The 22,588-nt window shown below is 41.2% G+C and overlaps 2 protein-coding genes across 3 annotated transcripts in view; one reads left to right on the forward strand and one right to left on the reverse strand.

Annotated features, from left to right (window-relative positions):
- NOSTRIN (nitric oxide synthase trafficking) overlaps nucleotides 1-756 on the forward strand; it is a 30,292-nt gene extending 29,536 nt beyond the window's left edge. Inside the window, exon 16 of the mRNA XM_081923765.1 lies at nucleotides 381-756. Coding sequence (XP_081779891.1) covers nucleotides 381-532 — 152 coding nt within the window. The 3' untranslated portion in view covers nucleotides 533-756. The remainder of the gene's footprint in view (nucleotides 1-380) is intronic.
- A 519-nt stretch (nucleotides 757-1,275) lies between these two features.
- On the reverse strand, nucleotides 1,276-11,721 carry SPC25 (SPC25 component of NDC80 kinetochore complex). 2 transcript variants are annotated; one of them, XM_081923676.1, is made up of 7 exons: nucleotides 11,517-11,721; nucleotides 5,676-5,900; nucleotides 5,244-5,309; nucleotides 3,735-3,881; nucleotides 2,966-3,061; nucleotides 1,722-1,820; nucleotides 1,276-1,473 (listed from the first exon to the last, which is right to left on the reverse strand). In XM_081923676.1, exons 2-7 carry the CDS (start codon nucleotides 5,827-5,829, stop codon nucleotides 1,349-1,351), a joined length of 687 nt encoding a protein of 228 aa, XP_081779802.1. In that variant the 5' UTR covers nucleotides 5,830-5,900; nucleotides 11,517-11,721; the 3' UTR covers nucleotides 1,276-1,348. The 2 variants fall into 2 exon arrangements, with proteins under 2 accessions (XP_081779802.1, XP_081779801.1); XM_081923675.1 differs by having other exon boundaries at nucleotides 5,676-5,833; nucleotides 11,517-11,719.
- Between the last annotated feature and the right edge of the window lie 10,867 nt (nucleotides 11,722-22,588).

Below are 22,588 nucleotides of genomic sequence, written 5' to 3' on the forward strand. Positions count from 1 at the left end.
CCATCTACTCCAGCATCCTGTTCTCAGTGGCCAACAGAGGGACTAGCTTGAAATCCTTGCATTTCTGGCTACAAAACCAGGGATAGAGTTTTAACTTTATACTGAAATAAACTCCTGGGGGAAAGACTAAAACCTGCCCACTCTCCATCTAGTTTAGCTCTAAGCATACATATGGAAGAACACTTAAAAGCACAAGCCATACATACTCAAGAATGGTTTATCTGGTTTAGTCTTCACAGAGAAACCCTTCTGTTCTTTTGAAGGATGACAGAGACAGAGTACTTTCTAAAGCCATGTAGCTTCCTTAAGAAACTTGTGTTTAAGATCTGCTTTATTAGACCAAGGAAGTTAAAGTAACACTATGCACATTCCTTTATTAGGTGATGTGATTGAAATTCACCAGAAGGAAGAGGATGGATGGTGGTATGGCTCTCTCAATGGGAAAATAGGTATTTTCCCTGCAACATATGTGGAAGAATTAATTCCCTCTACCACCAGGAGCCTCAATGAAGATGACGAAACGTCTTTTTAAACTGAAAAACCACAACTGGGACAGATTGCAAGTGCAACTAACAATATGGATTTATTCACTTTGACAAGACATCAATTCAAGCTTCTCTAAGTGCCTGCTCTTTCTTTGTTTAGAACTTTTTCATGTTCTAAATAAAATATTGAAAGGCATTATATAAAACTCAACTTTCATTCGTTAAATTATTGGCATAATCGTAAATAATTAAAAACAATTGTAATACCAAATTCCTTCTTAACTTCTTTTTAAAGCAGTGATACCAACACTAAAGTTGCAATGCTGTACACAGTTCACTGCAAGTAAATCACACTGCACTCACTGAAGCTTACTTCTGAGTAGACATGTATGGGATTGCATTGTTAAGGAACCACAATATTGATATTTGTTATTTAATGGGACTGGTGTTAGCTTGTACTGGGCGGGAAACTGACTTTTTGTTGTTTTTTAAGAGTTATACAGTGAAAGCAGACATTTACTATACCTTGTTCAGAGACTGAGTTTGATGTGCCCACATTCCATGGGCAGCTCTGAATGAAACAGGTTTTAGGGGAAAATGACATCTGCCCTGCCTGGGCGGGGGGAGGGGTGGTAACCTAGAAACTGGTGCTTCTAAATAAAGCAAAACTTTTTTATCTGAAAATGCAACCCTGTTCAAATCTGAGGAGCCCAGGATCTGATCTATCTTCGTGAAAAGCAGAGGTAGCATAGCCCAGGTGCAACTCAAACTCTATCTGAAGGTCAAATAGTTACAATAAATGCCTATTTTCTTTTATTTAAACAGAAAAGATATCCAGACAGATTTACATATATAACAACATATCATTTATAAGTCAAAGCGATGAAGGCTTTCCTGACGTTAGCAATAAATGCAGAAAAATTGCCGGTTTCCCTCACTTTTTGCTGCAGTTCTTCTATACAGTCCAGAGGAGGAAAACAAGAAATCACTAGGAGAAAATAGGGAAAAACATAAGTTGTGGCATAAGTTGCTACTTTATCCAAACCATGAAGTTAGTGAATCTTAATATACTGAAGGTAACAGTTCTTGCTGCAAAGATTAGATGATTTTTTAAAGCAGAATTTAAACGCTAATGCCTTTTTACAGTGTGTGGAGAGAGAATGATGATCTGAGATTAGATTTATAGGAAACAGTTCCACTATGAAATGCTGCAGTACCCAGAAACTTTATACATACCTTCATAAGCTCCCTCTTCATTTATGGTAAGGGTAAGTATGTACGGTTTCTCAAGATCTTTGTGGTCAACACAACGGAATATAAACTGCAAATGACTTGCTGAAGGCAAAAACAGTATTTCGTTAAGTGTGTCAGGTAACATTCATTTGCATGCATTTCATGTCCCTGCAACGTTTTACTAAGTCTTAAACTGCTGCTGTATTTTTACCAAGTTAAAGGATTCACATTACATAGAAATGTATCTGCTCAGTCTAGAGAGCACCAGCTATCCTATTTTGTTCAAATTACGCTCTGAAGATTAGGGGGGCTGGATTCAGAGATCCATGGATGGAGTTCTGCTCATGGGATGCTCCTGTTCACAGAATGGGGAAAAGCAAGTTTCATCAATCCCTGCCCCTCCACACCAAGTGAGAGGGAGCCTCAGGCTGCAGGGGAAACTAGTAAAAATCATTTCCAGCCCTTTCCATGAGCAGAGGCCTCATTAGATCATGTGCCTCTTCAGTGAATAGGATTCCTATTCTGATGACTGATATCTCCCTAACTGATGACTTACATCATTATCATCTATATAATGCCACCATCCTACCCGTTTTCCATATACCTAGCACAGTATATTGCTCAATCAAAAGTGCATTTGGAAGGGAGGAGAGAATGTGTACAATAACCCCAATTTCTGGCCTCTTCCTTATGGAAGTACGCAAGTAAAACAATCCAAGATTGTGATAATTGATTGGCTAGGCAACATGAACCCCCCCCCCCAAAGAAGCATGCACCATTTTGTTTTAAGTACTTAGAAAACTGATAGCATAATCATACATGATGTAATGCTAGGGTGTTCCATCTCGAAAGCTGGTTTGTGAACAAAAAAGCAACCTGTTTGTTGCCATGATTGCAAAATCCTCTTTTCCCTGCTGCCCCTGTAAAATGAGATTACTGACAGCACTGAACAGTTGTGGTGGCTGCTTCTCACTCATCTATATAGGACCCAGAAAGGACCGGAACTATCAGCACCAATTATCCATTAGACAATGCACTTGCAGGACACGAGTATATGCTGGAGGCAATGGCGTTCTCCTTTACAGCAGCCTTTTGTACAGGTGTTAGGGCAGACTTGCATGGGAAACTGTTTCTATTCAAGTTCACACTTGTTGCACTTTTTATCGGGCAGTTAAGGATTAATTCTGCTACAGCAAAACAATGCTAGTCACACCCTGAAATTATAGAAATGAACACATCAGTCTTACCACCAGTTTTGCGTATTTCTAACCCAAGCCGCTCTTTAAATAGTTTTTCAGACTTATGAAGTCTTTCCATGATTTCTTCTGGGGGCTTGCTTTTAACTGAGATTTAAACAAAATAAGACGCAGTATTTTTTTTCATCCATGCCATTAACCTAAAGTTGTATTTTTTTAAAAAGTATTTGATAAACCTATCAAATCATGGCCTCTCTTGTTTGCTGCCTCGTCTGAATTCTACAAATGAGGAGTTAATCCATGCTATTTTAAAATATATACATACTATTTAATGAGCCACCTGCCCCATCAAAATTTCATTTTCTTGATGTGGTTTGTTCCTACTCAACTGAATACTTTAATATGAAGACATCTTTCCCACCAATGTTTTTTATATATATATATTAAAGTATTTTGATTGGTCATTTAGCTTCCCAAGTTAGAAAGCAAGCCTTACCGTATAATCCTATGTATATCTATCCAGAAGTATGCCAAGGATTGTCCTTTCTATTGCCCTAAATGTAACACACTAGTAAAGCTCCTAAAAGTGTCATATTTTAATGCATTTATTCAGAAGTGACACTTGCATAAGCTGCCCGATTTTTATAAATCACAGGCAAATACATCATACATTTTAGTACACATTTCACTATGGGGAAATCATCTTCATGGAGTTAAACTAACGTGATGTGGCCCTTTGTCACACATTTCTCAAATAGTATGGCATTTTCCAATCTCTCCAGAACTAGAATTCATTATCACCATTTTGATTGTGACTTACTTTTACTTTTTATGATCAATTCTTCTCTGAGCTCTTGAATAGTAGCCATCAAGTCTGCCTCTTCCTTTCTGCCATCCTTAAGGTCAGCAAGTACTTCGGATAATTTCTCTTGTTTTTCCTCAATGGATTTGTTCTTCTGACAGGCTTCTACATGCAACAGGGAGAACTTGGAAAACTTTGCTCACTGCTCACCCCATATTCTTGATAATTTACAAACAAGTTGAAACACATTGCTACCAATATTGATAATTGGCAGACCCCACCTCTTATATCCTACCATTGTGAGAACTGTCCACTTATTCCTATAATCAGCTTCATTCTCATTAACAAGTTTCTAATCCAGACAAGGACCTGTCCTCTTATCCCATAAATGCAAAGTCTGCTGATTAATCTTTAGTAACAGAACAACTGTTTGACATTTTAGATTTTAGAAACAGAGGCAGCACATCCTATTTTGTCGCTTGAGGCAAAACAGGAAGTGGCACCCTGCCCTGCTGTTACATTGCACGCCCTGCCGTATTTGCAATGGCAGAGAAACGATGGTGCTTTTTTCAGACAATATCTCACTAATTTGAGGTGAGATTCGCATAAAATGGATGTGATCTTATCCAAAATTGGCGCTGATGGCAGTGCTTCTTTGCTGCCGGCGGAGGGGCAAGGCAGGGTACCTGCAAGAGTGCCACTTGAGGCCATGGGCTCACCCTGCCTAATGGCTGGGCCAGCTCTGGAAGCCAATATCTATAAGCTAACACAACAAAGCACTTCTCAACTCCCTTCTCACTATATTCAAACCTTGTTTTCAACCACCACATTTTCCCATGTCCCCCACCTTCGCTCGCTCTACTCAAACCTCAGCCATGGTTCAAAACTACCACTCCCCACCCCCTCTTAGTGTTGCTTTATCCCTGCTGTACTCAAACCTCTCCATCTTCCATTCCATAGCGGCTTCAAATGTTATTTGACTCCTAGTACTATGTGTTGTCTTCTACATTAAGTTCCAGATTCCATGTAGCCATTTAGAACAGGTATTTTATTAACAAGCAAGCACTCGTATATTTTCAACATCCATTATTTAACCTTCTCTAACTAAAGAAGCTAAGTGACAGGCTCGCTCTAAGATTTCCATACATCTTAAAGATACAGTAAGATATGTCTGCAAAAGTAAGAGGGCTATAGAATTGGAGGAAGGAAGAGGCATGGAAACGGCGGCAGTCTCAGTGCAAGCAAGAGTTGAGACAAGGAGGGAGGGAAAGGGAGGTGCAAAGGGAGTTCCCAAAAAAAAGGAGGGAGTGGGCAGCATGGCCATGACTGCGAAGTGAAAGCAGGAGTATGACAGTGACTTCAGAATAGGAGGGGCTATTTGCTTCATTATTGGGCAGAAGGTGAAAAGGGTGCTTAGGAGGAAGGTGGCATCAAGTTAGTTTGTGTACAGGGTGGGGGTTGCAGAAAAGGGAAGACAAGAAGGTATGTACTCATGCAAAAATATTTAATGAACAACTCATACTCTACCATCTGTGTACTCATGAAATTTAGTGATCATCTTGTCCCCATCTATTAATCTGTTCGACCATTTATCTGTAATTAAAAACAAAACAAAACAGTTATCTGCCAGCCCACTCCTGAAACATTTGTGCTGGTTTATAAACAATGTATACAAAACAGATTTAAATAACTTTTGCTGATAAGCTATGCTGAAAGTCTTGGCCCTCACCAAATTTTATTGATACCCAGATATGCCTCCCCAACCCAACATTGCTGAGAGACAAGTGCAGGAGATGGGATGACATGGGACCCAATTTGGCTTTTCTTTCTCCCCCACCAGCCACCCTCCCAACATCCCTTGCACATAGGAAACTGTTTCTGTGTAGTGCACCTTTGCCTCCGTGGCAGGAAGTGTCATTTAACAATAACTTAATAGCAATAACCCATATAACATTGTACCTGAAAGTTTGCATAAAGACTCCATGCATAAATCACTCAGCCTCAGCGTCTGGTCAATCTTCTCATTGCTACAAGTGGTTTTGAACTTAGTCCATAATTCCTTCATGTGTTCTGCAAGTTTTGCCAGTTCATCATCACCTTTTTCCTGGGCCATGATTCTAAAAATAGATTATGGTATAGTCACTCAGAAGTTTCTCCAGGTAGACAGACAGGCTTGCTGATTTCCTGGGCAAACGTAAATTAATTGCTTATTGAAAAATCCCACGTATCCAAGTCATTTAGATTTTAAAAGGCAAAAATCTAGGTATCAGAGTTAAGTGTTGGGCTGTTTACAACTGAACGCTATCATTAGCCATAAAAGCTCTCACAAGACCCTATGTAATTCTCAACATGACAGAACATATAAAATTAATCCTAACACACACATAACCCTTCAAAATGAATACAACTTAATTCTAATAATAATAATAAATTTTATTTATACCCCGCCCTCCCCAGCCAAAGCTGGGCTCAGGGCGGCTAACAACAATCAAAATAATCCAACATTCTCAAAACCTTTCATTATAAAGATTAATTAAAATCAAATTGATGGCAACCATTAAGCAAAATTCTGTGCAGATACTAAATAATGATGGAGCCAAATAAATTTTTAGTGGAAGTGAGTTTCATCAACTGCCAAGAAAGCCTTGCTCTTGGTAACTGCCTCTTAGTGATGGGTGAGACTGCAGGGCCTGATTTTCTGTTATAAGGTTTGGTATGAACAGGCAACCCTTCGCATAGACAAGTCCCAAACCCAAAATATGTTACCAGTACAGAATTGCTGCAATATGCAGCCTCCTGTGCCAAAAGGAGTTTCCAAACTATCTTTAAAAGCTACCTTACTTGCAGTGCTAATAATTCAGCTTGGAAGGAGTCAGAGCATGACTTACTAGGTCAAGTTTCCCCAGGAATACGATTGTAGCAGGCAAACTAGCTTGGTCACTGATGGCTCCATTGGCAATGTTTGGGTGCAGATGCTCCCTTCAACTACAGCTCACCTTCAAGGGAAGTGTAAATCCCTCCCCTCACACAAGACAAGCTGCACAACTCCATCCAGGTGTTGCCAGCTTTACCATTTTAAAAAAGGGGCGTGGACCTGCTCCGACCATAACGCTTTGAAAATGGATTTGACATTATTACCAACCGGCTCCTTTCGATGGAAGATGAATGACAATTTATTTAGAGATCAGGAGATTATTAAAAAGGCCCAAAAAGTTTTGAAAGACTATTTTGAAATAAATTTGAACACAACGGTGGAAAAAAGAACAACTTGGGACGCAAGCAAAGCTGTGATGAGAGGGTTCTTAATACAACAGAATGCTATCAAGAAAAGGAAACAAAATGAAAAGAAAGATAAGATTTTGGAAAAAATAAAAGAATTAGAAAAGAAGCTAAGAGGAAACCCGAAGTCGCAGCCGATTCTGAGAGAAATTAAACTCCATCAGGCACAATATTCTAAACTGATAAATCAGGAAATAGAATGGAAGATTAAGTCAATGAAACAAAAAACGTTTGAATCGGCAAATAAATGTGGGAAACTGCTGGCCTGGCAGTTGAAGAAGAGACAAAAGTTGAATACAGTAACAAATTTAGAAATTGAAGGAAGAAATATTCAGAACCCTGTGGAAATCAGGAAATCTTTTCAGAAATATTTCAAGAAACTATATACTCAAGGGCCGCAAAATGAGGTTGAGATTGAACAATTTTTGAAAAAAAACAGTCTTAAAAAACTTACACAAGAAAATAGACTACTCCTGAACAGTCAAATAACACGACAAGAAATTGAACATGCCATTCAGAACATGAAGTTGGGCAAATCTCCAGGACCAGATGGTCTGACCTCCAAGTATTATAAGACAATGAGTGACTATTTGATTCAACCTTTGATGGAGGTCAGCAATGAAATTCTGGAGGGAAAGAAGGCGCCGGAATTGTGGAAGGAAGCTTTTATCACGTTGATACCAAAATCAGAAACTGAAAAGACACAACTTAAGAACTATCGCCCCATCTCCCTTTTAAATGTGGATTACAAAATATTTGCGGATGTTCTAGCAGGCAGACTTAAAAAAGTTCTGAATGAAGTAATTCACAAGGATCAGGCTGGCTTTCTCCCAGGTAGACACATGTTTGCAAACACAAGGAACATTATTGACATCTTGGAACTTTTGCAAACAGATATAAATACTAAAGCAGTGCTGATATTTATAGACGCGGAGAAGGCCTTTGACAACATCTCTTGGAAATTTATGAAGGGAAATTTAAAAGAAATGGGAGTGGGGCGGGGTTTTGAAAATGGGATTGACACAATATATTCAGAACAAAAAGCTAAATTGATAGTTAACAATGTGGTAACGGAAGAATTTAAAATTGAAAAAGGAACACGACAAGGCTGCCCGATTTCCCCTCTGTTATTTATCTCAGTTCTGGAGGTGCTCCTGAATTTGATTAGAGGTGACCGGCTGGTGCAGGGGATCCAGGTCGGAGCGAAACAATATAAACTTAAAGCTTTCGCAGATGACCTAGTTTTGACATTGCAGGAGCCAGAATCTAGTACGAAAAGAGTATTACAACTGATACATGATTTTGGTCAGGTGGCAGGATTTAAGTTAAATAAACAAAAAACGAAGGTGTTAGGGAAAAACATGACAGACACAGAGTCAGAACGGTTTCAGAGAGAAACAGAATTATCACTGGTGAAAAGGGTAAAATACCTAGGGGTTAATATAACAGCCAAAAATCTGAGTCTATTTAAAGATAATTATGAAAAATGTTGGTCTGAAATTAAGAGAGACTTGGAAAGTTGGGCAAAGCTGAAGCTTTCTTTGTTAGGCCGAATTGCTGCAATTAAGATGAATGTGCTGCCAAAGATGTTGTTCTTGTTTCAAACATTGCAAATTGTGGACAAAACAGAGTGTTTCCGGAGGTGGCAGAGAGATATTTCTAAATTTGTCTGGCAGGGCAAAAAGCCCAGAATCAAGTTTAAGATATTAACAGATGCAAAGGAAAGAGGGGGCTTTGCCCTGCCAGACTTAAGGTTGTACTATGAAGCCGCAGCTTTCTGCTGGCTAAAAGATTGGCTACTTCTTGAGGACACTGATGTGCTAGATCTGGAAGGTTATAACAATGCTTTTGGTTGGCATGCATATTTGTGGTATGATAAAGTTAAGATTAATAAGGCCTTTAAGAACCATATTGTCAGAAAAGCAGTGTTTAATGTCTGGACAAAATATAAAGACTTACTGGAAAATAAAACACCAAGGTGGCTTTCACCTTTGGAAGCTAAGGCCCGAAAAGGAACCAATATGGAAGCCTACTGGCCAAAATATTGGGAACTGTTAGAAAAAGACGGAGATAATTGGAAATTGCAGAGTATGGAGAAAATGAAGGATAAAGTGCGAGACTGGTTACAGTACGCTCAGATTAAGGAAATTTTTAAAAGTGACAAAAAGTTAGGATTCCAGGTGGAGAAATCGAAGTTGGAAACAGAACTGCTAGAACCTAAGACTAAGGTACTTTCAAGAATGTATAACTTGCTGTTGAAATGGAATACACAAGACGAAATGGTTAAGTCGGCTATGATAAAATGGGCACAGGACATTGGGCATAATATTATGTTTGAGGACTGGGAAAGGTTGTGGACCACTGGGCTGAATTTTACTGCATGTAATGCTTTGAAAGAAAATGTAATGAAAATGATATACAGATGGTACATGACCCCAGTTAAACTTGCCAAAATATACCATTCGTCAGATAACAAATGCTGGAAATGTAAGGAAAATGAAGGAACATTCTACCACCTCTGGTGGACTTGCCCTAAGGTGAAGGCCTTCTGGGAAATGATATATAATGAGTTGAAAAAGGTATTTAAGTATACCTTCACCAAGAAACCAGAGGCCTTCCTCCTGGGCATTGTCGACCAGAAGGTGCTAAAGAAAGATAGAACATTTTTCATGTATGCGACAACAGCAGCAAGGATATTACTTGCTAAGAATTGGAAAACTCAAGATCTACCCACACTGGAAGAATGGCAGATGCAACTGATGGACTATATGCAACTGGCGGAGATGACTGGCAGAATCCGAGACCTGGGAGAAGAAAGGATGGAAGAAGATTGGAAGAAATTTAAGACTTACTTACAAAAATATTGTGATTTAATGGAATGTTAAGAAGGATGCTTGGTTATAAATAATTGGCCATCACTAAAATAGATCAGGAATTGATGATAAGAGAGATTAAGAGAAACAAATTTGCAGGAGAACTACTTTATTGTAATTAAATAAGCGGTCACAAAATTTGGAAATAAGATGATAATTTGCTTGACAAAAACTTATTAATGATGTAAATGGGAGCGGGAGGCGTGAGGAAGCTCAAGGATGATATGAAATTTTGTTAAACAAAGCAATACTGTTTATTATTATTGGATTTTTTTTTCTGTAAAAATCTTAATAAATATTTATAAAAATAAAAAAAATAAAAAAGGGGCGTGGGGTCAAAGAAGCTTTCCAGGGGAAGAAATCCAGTAGCAAAATCAAACCATATGTAAGAAGAGATGAAACTGTTCACCCTCAGCAACTAAGTGGCTGTTACAATTTTGAACATGAGATTCGGTAGAGCATGAGATTCTTAATCTCAGGGCTGTGGGTTCGGGCCCCACATTGGGCTAAAATATTCCGGCACTACACGGGGTTGGATTAGATTACATTTGAGGTCCCTTTCAACCCTACAATTCTATGATTCTTTGAAATTCAGTTGGCAGAGTAAATAAAAACCAGTCCTGCTTTCTGACCGGCTTCTTTCTTTCTTTCTTTCTTTCTTTCTTTCTTTCTTTCTAGAATCTTCCTGAAAATGAGACCCTCACAACGTTAATGACCATGTCTCTCTAATAAGTTTTTAATCATTGGAGTCCCTTCAAAATCTACAACCATAGGCGCCGACTCCATGGGGCTTGAGGGGGCCCGAGCCCCCTCAAAAATTCGTTTGGGGGGGCTCCGCCCCCCAATAATCTCCGGCGCCCCTCCAGCAGAGCGCCATCGCTGCCCCTCCCCCAGCCCAAAATGCACAGGGAGGGGCGGGCTGCATGCCTCCTGCCCTCCCTCCCGAGCAAAAGCTCCACCCAATTTCCTTTGGAGCTGATTAATAGGCGCAGCACGCTCTCCCCTATTCGCTCACGAGGAGGCGGCGCCACTTTATTTGCATATTCATGAGCTTATTTATTATTCATGAGCTTTCCCGGCCCCCCCCCAATATTTTTTATACGTCCGCGTCCCTGTCTACAACTCTATGATTCTAAGCAGGGATCGTAAGGGGCTCCCCAACCCCCTAAGTATGGAGATAGACTATTTAACAGGGAAAAAACCAGGAGCATTCTCTTTTTTTTAAAAAAAAAGCTCCTACTTTGCCTGGCAAGAACTGAATTCTCTCTGTGTGTGTGCACACCCACCCACCCCATATATATACACCACTCACAAACACATACTGTATATACTATACATAGCCACACACTATCTATCTCTCTCTATATATACATACACTACATAGATATACATACACACACACACATACACTATACTGTATAGATCCACACACTATATATGCACATACACTAGATATATACACACTACATATATGTACACACATCTACAGACACACATGCACATATACAGACACACATACACAAACACATAATATCCACTCACTATCTACAAACATTATATGTGTGTGTGTACACACACGCATGTACGCATGTACACACACACACACACACCATATTTATATAACGACGAGTCCTCCCCCCCCCCATACCAAGGGACGCCGCGGCTGCAAACCCGAGCCTGTCTCCCGGCAGCGAACAAGGGTCCGTGTCCCGGTCGCCTTGTTCTCGGAGCGGGGCTGCGACTCAACTCATGCCCCGCGCGCGGCCTCCCAACTCGCTCAGCTCTGCCGCCACTCTGTTCAAATCGCACGTCGCCTTCGCGCCCGTCGCCAACGGCCAACGGCCGCTTTCCTCCTTCGCGCTTAGCGTGCGCCGCACAACGGACCCGGGGATTGGTCCGCGTGCATTGAAGTCACCGACGACGTCAGGCTGTCTCTTCGCTATTGGCCAAAGAGATGACGGGTGACGATCTGCATGATGGGAATTGTAGTTTGTTTTTCTCGCAACGACGCACAACACGTCCCCTAATACTCTGACTGCTCTCAGATCACGAACGGCCTCTCTGATCCTGCTTCCCGCAGGGGTGCTACCTTGTCACCGAATCAGAGAGTTGGAAGGGTCATCCAAAAATGATCCAGTCCAACCTCCTGTAATGCAGGAAAATCTCAACTTACGCAAGCAGGACAGATGCCACCCAACTATGCCAAGCTCCAGACTAGTTGTTTATATATTGTGTATTATTGTGTGTTAATATTGTAAACTGTAAATTGGGAAGAGTGGCGATATAGAAATGTAATAAAAAATAATAGTAATAAAAATAAAAATAATAGTAATAGTAATAAAATTATAGGCTAGTGCTATCTACTACTACTACAATTTATTGAATCTATACACTGCCCTATACCCAGGGGTTTCAGAGCAGTTCACAGAATGAAATCAAGATATAAAACCACAAAATACCTAATAAAAATAAAAACAACAACCCAATAGCTTGGTAGTGGCTCTCCAAGGATGCTACCTGACTTGACTGAAACTGAAAAACACAAACACCTTTTAACTGGAGATCCTAGGGACTGAACCTATATTTAAAGCTCTTGTGTCACGGTAACAGTCATGGCAAAGAATCCTGAATCTTGTAAGTGCACTGGAGTCCCGAGCCCTACCTAGGGATAGGGGAAATATAGGGTGGCACCTAAGATGTGCCCCTGCTGGATCAGGCCAAAGCCCTTTCTCATCCAGCATTCTGTTCTCACAGAGGCCAACCAGATGCCTGTGGGAAAACCACAAGCAGGATTTGAGCACAAGAGCCCTCTCCCCTCCCTGTGGTTTCAGGAGCATACTGCCTTCAACAGCGGAAGCAGAACTTAACCATTGTAGTTAGTAGCCATTGATAGCCTTATTCTCCATGAATATATCTAATGCTCTTAAAGCCATCCAAATTGGTGGCCCTCACTTATCTTCGGGAAGCAGATTCTATAGTTTAACTATACAGAGTGTGATTAAATACTTTATCTATCTCGGATCTTGCAACATTGGTGTCCTCAAGCTTTGTACTATGAAAAGGAGAGGGGGTGAACCTCTCTGTGTCCGCTATCTCCACACCAGAAATAATGTTCTGTACCTCTTATCATGTCTCCTCTTACCCTTTCTCTAAACAAAAAAGCCCTAAATGTTACTTATAATCTGCTCCACCCCTTGGTCAGTTGGGTTTCCCTTTTCTGAAGCTTTGCAACTGGTATGGGCAACCATGGTTTTTGTTTGCAGAGAATTTTACATATAAAAAACCAAACGTTGAAATATACATGGAGTCAAGAGTGGATTTCATGCTCTTTATTCAGCTCATAGTGGTGAGGAGGAATGGAGTTCCCCCAGAATGTCTGCCTTATATACATTATTTACACAATGGGCCCCACGTGATTGGCTAATTCCGGGATTCTCCTGCAGGCCAATCAGGTTGTGGATTCCCTTCCACCTGGAACTAGATTGGGTGGCTCCTGTGGACCAATCAGACTGCTGCATTCTGAATCCTATTGTTCTAGGACCAATCAGACTGCTGCCTTTTGGATCCTATTCAGCTCAGTACATAACAAACGTGTAATAGAGATAATACAAGGACTGTACAGGTCTGTTTCAGTGAAGACTGATCACATATACGTGAGGTTGTGGTCACTGCATGAAGCATCCTGTTAGCTGTGGCTGCAGACCAATCTTGCAGGCGGTTGAATCTCAACACAGCACTGAGCAAAATGTTATAGGAAAAGGGCCGAGAGAGGATTTCTAGGGCCTTTACAGCACAATTTTTATAAATCTGAACTCCAAGGGTTTTGTGTTAGCTGAGATCAAACTAAAGCTGAGATCAAAATAAAGCAACTGAGATCAAAATAAAGCAATGCAAACCTTAGTTATGTTGGTTCAAGGAATTGTTGGAGAATTCCAGGATGACATGATCCAAGTTTGGGGCAAGTACTCTTTGGTGAGAGAACCCCAGTAGAGATTGAAAATCACAGAATATGCAGAAACGCAAAGCGTGGAAATTTAGGCTGTTATACATTTAAAAATATGCCCTTCTAGGTTCCTTCCCAAGTTCCTCCCCTAGTGTAGAAAATGACCACATGTTTGGTGAGTTAAAAATGGTTTACTTGCAAACTCACCAAAGGTCAGATTCATGTGCTTTCCTGGAGAGTTTGGGACAGTAAAACTTGGCTTAGTTACAGTGGTGAAAGTTTCTAAATTATTGGTTTAGGAACTCAAGAGCAGCTTGTTAGAGCCATGTGATCTGAGCTGCAGCAACCAGCTGAGCCCTCCTCACAACTTGAACTTCTCTGGTAGACTGAAGGGGAATAAGGGCTTGATTACCTAGTCCAGGCTTCCTCAGCCTCAGCCCACCAGATGTTTTTTGCCTACACCTATGATCCCTAGCTAGCAGGACCAGTGGTCAGGGATGATGGGAATTGTAGTCTCAAAACATCTGGAGGGCCGAGGTTGAGGAAGCCTGACCTAGGCCATCCCAAAGTGAGCTAAGCCTGGCACTTCAGCTCACTCTATATCTTAATCCCTTAGACTTAAGCATGTTGGTTATATGAGGCTCGTTATCCCATAGGTTATTTGTAATAATGTTGGGGAATCTCCTCTGGGGAAGAACAGTTGGTTTAGGAAGAATTGCCTTTGATATTATGTTTGGGTTTGCAGAACCCCAAAATATATAATAAGTTACAAGACAGTTGGTAGATGGCATATATTTTTGAAGCTGCTTTAGCAGCATATGGAGTACATAGTTAATGAGCCCATAAAACCTATTTCAAAATTATATATAGTATTTGTAAGGTGGTAATCCCCAATATAATAAAATGTTTTTCTAAGCTTTCCATTAAATATTCAGCACAGAAAGGAAATAGGGATGCACTTCTGGTTCTACAAAACTCGGCACACTAGGGTATTTTCTCCCTGCCTTGTCAACATGTTGTTCTGAAATCCTGTTTTTGCAGACAGAGAGAAAATCTTTTTAAAACCATCTGTCCACAGAATGTCTAACAATAAATAAATTAGGTTAGCATTGATTTTCACTTCCCTTTCATTAAATTTAATGCAAGCGTAGATATTTCTTTTCCATTTCACAACCTCTATATATGTCATTAAGGCTGCAAGGACTCACTCCCCTAGGCTGGAAGTGCCAACAAAATGGAGATTACTTCTGAGTAGGAGTTCACTGTGAGATGGCTATTTTGCACCTCTCATAAATTCTGGGCCAGAATGGGATAAAGAGCAAAGAATCAGACTGCTAGCTGAACTGCTATAATAAAACAGCTTTTATAATAATAGACTGTGTGCTCTGCAATTGGTTCTTCTTCAGTACTTGTAGGCTGAATATTTCTTTCATGTCACCTGCCTCGAGTTTGGGAACATATCATCCTCTTGCTTTTTAAATTGCCGTTTGTTGTTTCCTAATGAGTGCTGTGTGCAGCAGGATGAGCTGAATCCATTCATTTACCTGTTGCAAAAATAGTTCTGTGCAGCATGCGTTGATCTTTAGCATCGCTCTCCAAAGAGCTTTTGTGTTTCCCTGGACTTTTTAGATCCAGTGAATTATATTGCATTCTTCTATTTTTACCTGTTGTCTAGCAAGCTGCCAGCGTGTCTTATACCAGTTCCCCGTCTGTGCAGGTGCTGATTAGAGACTTCATTTGAAATGCAGCAATGGCTTCCTCCCAGATTTATTATTTTCCCATTGACGAAAATGTATCTACAGAACACAAAAAGAAGCCAACACTCACCTGACAGAGTTTGTTAGCAATTCTCAGTTCTTTTATTAGGACTGCTCATCTCCAATTAAAAAAACACACACACCTGTTTTATGTGACAATGACAGAGTTTTATTTCTTCGCTCCTCGGAGAAGGATGAAAAAAGTTTGCAGATTTTTCCAAATCTGCTCATAAAGGACAGAGTACAGAAAGCTCTGCCTCAGTGGGGAAATCCTGTAAAGTCTTTAGCACAGTCTCACCTGATAAATGCAACCATGATGATGATGATGATGATAGGTACAACTGATAATAGATGCTTTTCCAAGCAGCTCAACAAGACCCCATAACAAAACAGTAAGGTTGTCACAAACAGGCGGGACAATGGGGAGGAGAAAGAGGATCTTGGCGAGGGGTGTAGCTGCAACTGGGACCCACTGGGGCAAGCCGGGGAGAGGGTGGTTTTGTGGGAAGTGCCCACAGGATGACAGGGGACAGCAAGGGGATGTGGTTCAGTGTGCAGGCATCAGAGCAGCAAGCCCCATCATCAGAGCCAAAGGGGTCTCCACGAACAAGGCGGGCTCTGAGGTGTAGGGAACCGTGGGAAGTATGTTCTGGGAGGCTGAGGCAGGCAAAGGCCCACAGCCTGCCAAGTGGGGCTCCTTAGCTCTGAGAGAAGGTTTGTGATTCCTCAGCTGGATTCAACTCAGGACAGGTGAGGGTCACATGCCTCATCAAGCCCAGGTGCTACAATCAAGACTCAAAAGTGAAAAGGGGAGTAGGGCTGTTGGGCTGTGTCTGCCTATCTTTCTATGTTGATGGACCTTGACTTGGAAGCTCTAGAACCTCTACAGGACTGTGCTTTGGGTTGGACTGTATTTCCTGACCATTGGACTTTGTGCTTGGCCTATTTGGATTGACCCTGGACTGTGTATCCCGGCTGTTGAGCTTTGGACGTGACCTACTGTATTTGTTAGTGGGGCTTGGAGTCGGGGGTTCAGGACAAAGGTCCACAATGCTGCTGTGATTGTTGGTCCTAGCCCAGGAGCTACCACGTATATTCATTAGGTCTAAAATGTCACTACTGGACAATGCACTATAAGATGCACTATTTGGAACTTGCATGTGAGGCATGAAAAGGAATCTCATGGTCAGCAATATCATCCTGTTGCTTCTTCCTCTCTGACCAGTTTTACCAAGAAGTCTCCACGGGACACATGATAAATGGATGCTCATCAAAATTTGATAATTCTGAACAAAACAAATTAACTGAATTTTGGATCTTCATCATCATTATTTTTCATTCCAGTCGTTCTAGATGATGGATTTTATCATCACTGTTCCATTCTGACTCTAAGTGGAGGGGGAAAGAAATTTGCTGCCTGATCTCTGATGACGCCTGAAGTTAATGTTATTGTTGCCATGAATGAAAAAACATTGTGTACCAAGGGTAAGTGGACTTCAGCTAACACTGTTAGAGAAATCATTTTGCTTTGCTGCCTTGTCCTTCTCCTTGCAAACATTTGCTTAGCAACACCTGACCTCGGTTATCACATAATGTTTACTTTGATAATATGTGTATAGTAATCATGGACATTTTCTTGCATTAGTTAAAAGGTTTGCAAACTGAGGTCTGGAGATCCCAGAGATGCTTGTTGGGTGCTTATCAGGAGCTTCTCAGTGAGAAGACCAGCAATGTCAGATAAGCTTGCCAACCACTACAAAGCTACACCTGTCATGAACATACATGACAAAAATTGGGAGTGTCCTAGCAGTCATCCTAGGCTCTCGCAGGGTGACAATGAGGTGCAACCTGTGTGAAATGCTGTGTGAAATGCTTTTTTAGTTTCTTCTCTAGCACGGTGAATCGTCAGTTCCGTTGCTACCCCTGATGGTGGCCTCATTTCCTGTCACGGTGTTTCCCGAGTCTCAGGCGGAAGCAAGCATTTAATGTGTGAAGTAGGAGTTGTAATCTAGCACGGTGATTGGTTTTATTGTATTTACTGTATTTACTTTTCCCAATTTGAACTATAAAATTGTGATTTTCCCTGAGTCAAAATGAGAGTACCCCTAAACATTTTTTAAGAAAAAACCCACTGATGATGATGATGATGATTAAAATGCACCAGGATTTAGTAGAGATTGTATCCCCTAGGCTGCAATCCTATTTATGCCTTTACTAACTCAAAAAAGGAAAGAAATAGCAAAGTTGGATAATATGGAGATGGGCAAAGTTTACTTTAATCATGCACGTCTAAAGAAAACCACTGGGACTAGCAGAGTGATGAGCCAAAGGAAATGAATGGGCTACTTGGTGGATAAAATTCAGATTGCAAATGCAAATGAATGCACGAGAGAGAGAGAGAGAGAGAGAGAGAGAGAGAGAGAGAGAGAGAGAGAGAGAGAGAGATAAACTCCTACATTGGTTTAATTAGTTTTAAATTGGTTATATCCATGCAGGAGCAAATCTTGGGCACCTCATGGGCAGCCCCAGGAGCTCCTGCAGCTGTGACCCACATCCAGAGTTAAGTGATTTAAATGAGAAACTGGTAGAGAAAAGCAAAATAAATTGCCACTTTGGCATTATAATTCATTGGGGTTACACAGTTTCAAAGCACTGAACAAAGGAGCATATTGGAGTATCCTTAACCGATAAGTTTTACCCATCCCAGCTGGGCGTGGGGAGACCAGATTGCTCCCTAAGGAAGCAAAAAATACTTATCTGATATTTGGCAGCTTCCTAGGTTTTTAAATTCAGAACCCAATACCCAGTGCATGTTGTGGCTTTTGCACTAAACAGGCACCACTGTCAGGGGCTGATCACTTCTTATGCTGTGAAGGAAGGAAGAAGCCAAGGCTAGACTTGGCCAAGTTGCCTCCTTCCATTTCTCACTCCCAACAGGTGAGCAGAACCATCAGAGAAGACAGCCCTGATAAACTGGCATGTGAAGAGGGAAGGCGGGTGCTCTGGGAGTGTGTAGAAAGTGTTTAAGTTACTTAGAAGTCACACTGCTTGTCAGTGGTCTGGATCTGAGAGCATTTTCCCTGCTCAGAGCGAGTTGACTTTGGGTGCCCTGAACAAAGGATGGTGTGGTGATGACAGTGGAAACTAACATTTCTTGTGCACTTATCTGACTGATCACCTGTAAAAAGGGACAGCAGACACCAGGCTTATGAGATCTATTTTATTTTGTGTCAGAACCCCAAGATCCACAAATGCAGAGTCAGGTGCAACAGCCATATATGCTAAGAATTAAAGAATTCTGAGGGCAGGAATTTGCTTTCCTTTATTAAAATTATTATTAAGTACCCAAGGCTTAACAGAGCTCACAGTCCTTCCATACAAAATCCCATTGGGAGTCAGAAATCTTTCATAATCTACTGTAAATCAGCAAGAGGCCTACAGTAGGTCACGATCTACTTTCTGCCTCTCTCAATGCTATTCGCTCATAGCTGTATATTTACAAATACACAGGTTACAAAGACACCAGTAAACCTCTGCCTAGCCCCTTTCACCTCCAAATGAAATTGATTCTTCGAAGACTCGATCCGTTAAAGAGAGCACAAAGCATTTCCCCCTCATGAGTAAATTGCTTTAAGGTCAACTGGCACTTTGTTGGGGCCAACACTGAAAAACAAATAGCTGTTGGACCATCAGGGAGGAGCACTTAAAAGACTCAAAAAATAATGAGTCTAACCATCTGGGCAGCTTCATTTAGAAAGAATTCAATGCCACAGATTAGTTTGTGTTGTTGAAACAATAAAAAGTTCTTTTTTAAAAAAGAGAGACCAATGTCTTGACATTCCGAAGCAGACTGGGAGGCAAGGCAGTCCACTCTTGCCAATAAGATGCTTATGCTAAAATGAGGCTGTGCACATATTTGAGGCTTAAAATGCAATAACATCGTTTCCCCTTGCTGCTTTTCAAGTCGCTTTTTCACATTGCTGTATTCATCAGAGAGTGGGTGGAGATGTCTTCACCCAATGCACATTACCTAATTTGCTTTCCCTCACCAAACTCCTGTTCAAGGAAGAAGAAGAAGAAGAGTTTGGATTTGATATCCCGCCTTTCACTTCCTTTAAGGAGTCTCAAAGCGGCTAACATTCTCCTTTCCCTTCCTCCCCCACAACAAACACTCTGTGAGGTGAGTGAAGCTGAGAGACTTCAGAGAAGTGTGACTGGCCCAAGGTCACCCAGCAGCTGCATGTGGAGGAGCGGAGACTCGAACCTGGTTCTCCAGATAACGAGACTACCACTCTTAACCACTACACCACACTGGCTCTTGTCTGTGCATGCATTGTCAAGTGCACATGCACGACAGCTGTCTCAAATGTACACACATAAGCTTCAAGTTTTCAATTTGGATGGAAGCTGGTTTGAGGGAAAATACATCAAACAGCAGTATTTCTTGAACTATAGGAGACAATATGGATTGTGGCTAACTTCATGTGTCCTCAGCTTCAAACACCAGTGGCAGGAGCACACTGAAACCAGAATCAATGGCAATGAGTACACAGTCTAAATCAGAATGGAAGTTGTGCAGAGTAGAGCAGAGTTTAAATACTTTAAATAAATAAATGTCTTGCTTAAAACTCTCCCTAGAAATTAAACATTATATGATTGAGATAGCATCATTAACTAGTTCCTACATTGTTTTAAACAGTTGCTGATTTATTTATTTCTCGAGTGGTTGAGTGAAGACATATGGGTATGTTATATATTGTGATAAATAACACGGTTAAATTAATATCTAGCCAGCCAGCTAAAAGACAACAACATGGCTGAGCCACCTTGTGGAGCAAGGTTGAATTTGACATCACTCACACACTTCATCAGGAGAGGGGCAAAGAGGGGGGAGGTGGATGCGCCAATCTGAATTACATAACAAAAATGCTTCTCAACCCCAGAGCATTAGGAAGTCAAATTACCTCTCTGATGCTTTTCCTCATAGCTTCATCAAACACTGCAGGACTTGAATCTGCTAAAAGGCTTCTTCAAACACATTTATCTCTGCTAAAGTAAATGCGTGAAATAGCTCTCCTGTAGAAAAGGTCCTTTAAGTTCACCCACTGAAACCATCTGTTGTGTGAATCAAATGCAATAGCTTTATATGATTCCATTAAACACACAACATATATAGTTGGCAGAACGTCTTCTCACCCCCTCATATTTTTTATTAAAGAGCCACAAGAGGTTATTTACTTTTATTGTTTTCTTAATTGCCATTTTCTTTCATCTTATTGGCAAGGAGCACCATGCACACTGATTTAAAAAATGCATCCATAAAAATAACAAAACAATCAACCCTAGTCTGGTTCCCTCATTCATTTTCATTTTTATTTTTTTGATACGGTAGTGTCATATATATTTTTAAAACCATTCTAATTTCATCTGGGGAATATTTTGTATGCAGGCACCCCCCTGTGGTGACAATTGGTATTTAGGTCAAGTGAAAAGCTTGAGAATTGAACAGGATTACTTGACCAGGTTGAGATACCAGCCATCTTCACACAGCCAGGATCAAGACGCATTCCTAATTGTACGTGAGTGAAATTGAGCACAACTTCAAACAATCTCCTCGTGACTTTGTCACATCAGATGTGGTGGACATCCTTTGCTTTACCAGTGCTGTTTTTCTAGAAAAAAAGAGGTGCTGGAACTCACCATGAACACCTCCCTTGTTCTCTTATACAGTGGTACCTCAGGTTAAGAACTTAATTAATTTTGGAGGTCTGTTCTTAACCTGAAACTGTTCTTAACCTGAAGCACCACTTTAGCTAATGGGCCTCCTGCTGCTGCTGCGCTGCCGGAGCACAATTTCTGTTCTCATTCTGAAGCAAAGTTCTTAACCCAAGGTACTATTTCTGGGTTAGCGGAGTCTGTAACCTGAAGCATATGTAACCTGAAGCTTATGTAACCCAAGCTACCACTGTAATGGCAGTGGCGTCCACCTGAAATGGAGTTCTGGCAAGTTCCAGCTGAGAAAAAGCCCTCCTTAAGCTTGCTCTAGGGCCAAATATGTTACAATGCTCTGGTTATCTCCCGCTTGGACTACTGCAATGCGCTCTACGTGGGGCTACCTTTGAAGGTGACCCGGAAACTACAACTAATCCAGAATGCGGCAGCTAGACTGGTGACTGGGAGCGGCCGCCGAGACCATATAACACCGGTCTTGAAAGACCTACATTGGCTCCCAGTATGTTTCCGTGCACAATTCAAAGTGTTGGTGTTGACCTTTAAAGCCCTAAACGGCCTCGGTCCAGTATATCTGAAGGAGTGTCTCCTCCCTCATCGCTCTGCCCGGACACTGAGGTCCAGCTCCGAGGGCCTTCTGGCGGTTCCCTCACTGCGAGAGGCCAAGTTACAGGGAACCAGGCAGAGGGCCTTCTCGGTAGTGGCGCCCGCCCTGTGGAACGCCCCCCCATCAGATGTCAAAGCGATAAACATCTACCTGACATTCAGAAGACATCTGAAGGCAGCCCTGTTCAGGGAAGTTTTTAATATGTGACATTTTAGTGTATCTTTCATCTTTGTTGGAAGCTGCCCAGAGTGGCTGGGGAAACCCAGCCAGATGGGAGGGGTACAAATAATAAATAATAATAATAATAATAATAATAATAATAATAATAATAATAATAATAAAAATAATAATAATAATAATAATGCTACAATGCTGCTGTTGTCCATGTAAACTTTATACCTTAAGGAAGGAAAGGACCACACATTATGAACGGTACAGCACTGCCGTTTAAATGGCCACCCCCACTGTGAGGTTTCCTCACCATCATCCCTACAACGAGGCAGAATGAGGCAGGTGGCAGATTCTGAGGTCCAGGAGCAGCCAGAGCTCTGAGTGCCTATGCCAGCTTGTTGCCCTCAACTGCAGTGGAAAACATTGTCCTTTCCCAGTATTGGAGTAAGATTAAACTACCAGTCCTGCTGGTTCCTATCTGTGCCTTGGGGTAGGCGCCATCTTGTCCTTCA

The sequence above is a fragment of the Podarcis melisellensis genome (genome assembly GCF_964234715.1).
Source record: "Podarcis melisellensis genome assembly, chromosome: 1".
NCBI lineage: Eukaryota > Metazoa > Chordata > Lepidosauria > Squamata > Lacertidae > Podarcis > Podarcis melisellensis.

Bases quoted from the DNA above. Each gene is read 5' to 3' on its own strand.
- SPC25 (XM_081923676.1), bottom strand. From the start codon at position 5,829: ATGGCCCAGGAAAAAGGTGATGATGAACTGGCAAAACTTGCAGAACAC. The intron at 5,310-5,675 runs GTACAATGTTAT...TTTTAATTACAG, and splicing joins GTCTTTATGCAAACTTTCAG to ATAAATGGTCGAACAGATTA. The intron at 3,882-5,243 runs GTAGAGTATGAG...TGTTGCATGTAG, and splicing joins ATTTCATGAGTACACAGATG to AAGCCTGTCAGAAGAACAAA.